The 1,098-nt window shown below is 36.3% G+C and overlaps 1 protein-coding gene across 1 annotated transcript in view; it reads right to left on the reverse strand.

The window, feature by feature from the left end:
• Positions 1–456, reverse strand: part of LOC104789928 (plant UBX domain-containing protein 2) — a gene marked incomplete in the record, with an annotated part of 8,556 nt that extends 8,100 nt beyond the window's left edge. The window contains 1 exon segment of the mRNA XM_019246580.1: positions 213–456. Within this exon segment, the coding sequence (XP_019102125.1) occupies positions 213–325 (113 nt within the window).

Below are 1,098 nucleotides of genomic sequence, written 5' to 3' on the forward strand. Positions count from 1 at the left end.
CGAACCCGTCTTGCGGAGGAGCACGAACCGGGTCAGGATCCGGGTTTCTTGTAGACCCACTAATAATCTTCTGATCGGAGGATATGGGTTTGTCAGGCAACTGCGTCGGAGTCGGATTCGGATTTGGTTTGGGTCTAGGTGTGGGATTGGTAGGAGCTTGGGAAGAGTTAAACCGGTTATGAATCGGGTTAACGGGTGGTGGTGCAGAGGAAGAAGAAGAAGAAGAAGATCCGAGAACTCTACCTGGGCCTTTGAATTTGCCAGAGGAAGAAGATAAACTGACTTTTTTCATGAACCCTTTTAGCTTATCTTTAACGTCATCCATCTTCTTCTTCTTCTTCTCCGTGTAATCTCAACCTAAAAACAAAGTACAAACTTTGATAAATCTGTGTCTGAAAAATCAGAGAATGATCTGTTTTGTTCTCCGGTCGTTGAAGACTTTTTATTTGTGTTCTGTTTTTTTTCTTTTTCTTTTCTTCATATCTAAGCTTGCGGCTTATTTCTTATATGGGCCTTATTGGGCTGAAAGCCTTAAAAGTTAAAATATATCAACTATGTTTCTTTGAGACATCTCATATTGGCCCAAGTAAAGTTCGATAAACACCACGCATTGGCACTAATTTGATTTATTTTTTCTTAGAAAACATTCTTTAATTTTGAAGAAGTTGAATTTTCTAGTCCGTAATTTTCGGTTAATTTTTCTGTCATGTTACAATTTACACCAATAGGTTGGGTTCCCTGATGTTGTTCCAAACATTCCATGAAGAGAATGACTTCTGAACCTTATCTAGTTATCTTTAGTCATCCACACTGTGCTATACTTAATGGTGGTGATATATCATATAAAAGAATCTGTTTTTCTAACATTGCAACTTGAGAGATTCTAACGATGCAGTGTCACATTTGCCTCTTGACACCTTTTTTTTAGCAACCCTTGCTTCACATAAAATAACGTTAAAGATAAAGGAAATAGTAAATATAACAATGTTTGATCCACAGAAAAAAAATTAGTGTGTTTGCATCTTTTTGGCCTAGGATAATATCGAACGCATAAATTAAATGAAAAGAAATATAAAAGAAGTAAAACATTTCAAACAA

The sequence above is a fragment of the Camelina sativa genome, chromosome 6, assembly GCF_000633955.1.
Source record: "Camelina sativa cultivar DH55 chromosome 6, Cs, whole genome shotgun sequence".
NCBI lineage: Eukaryota > Viridiplantae > Streptophyta > Magnoliopsida > Brassicales > Brassicaceae > Camelina > Camelina sativa.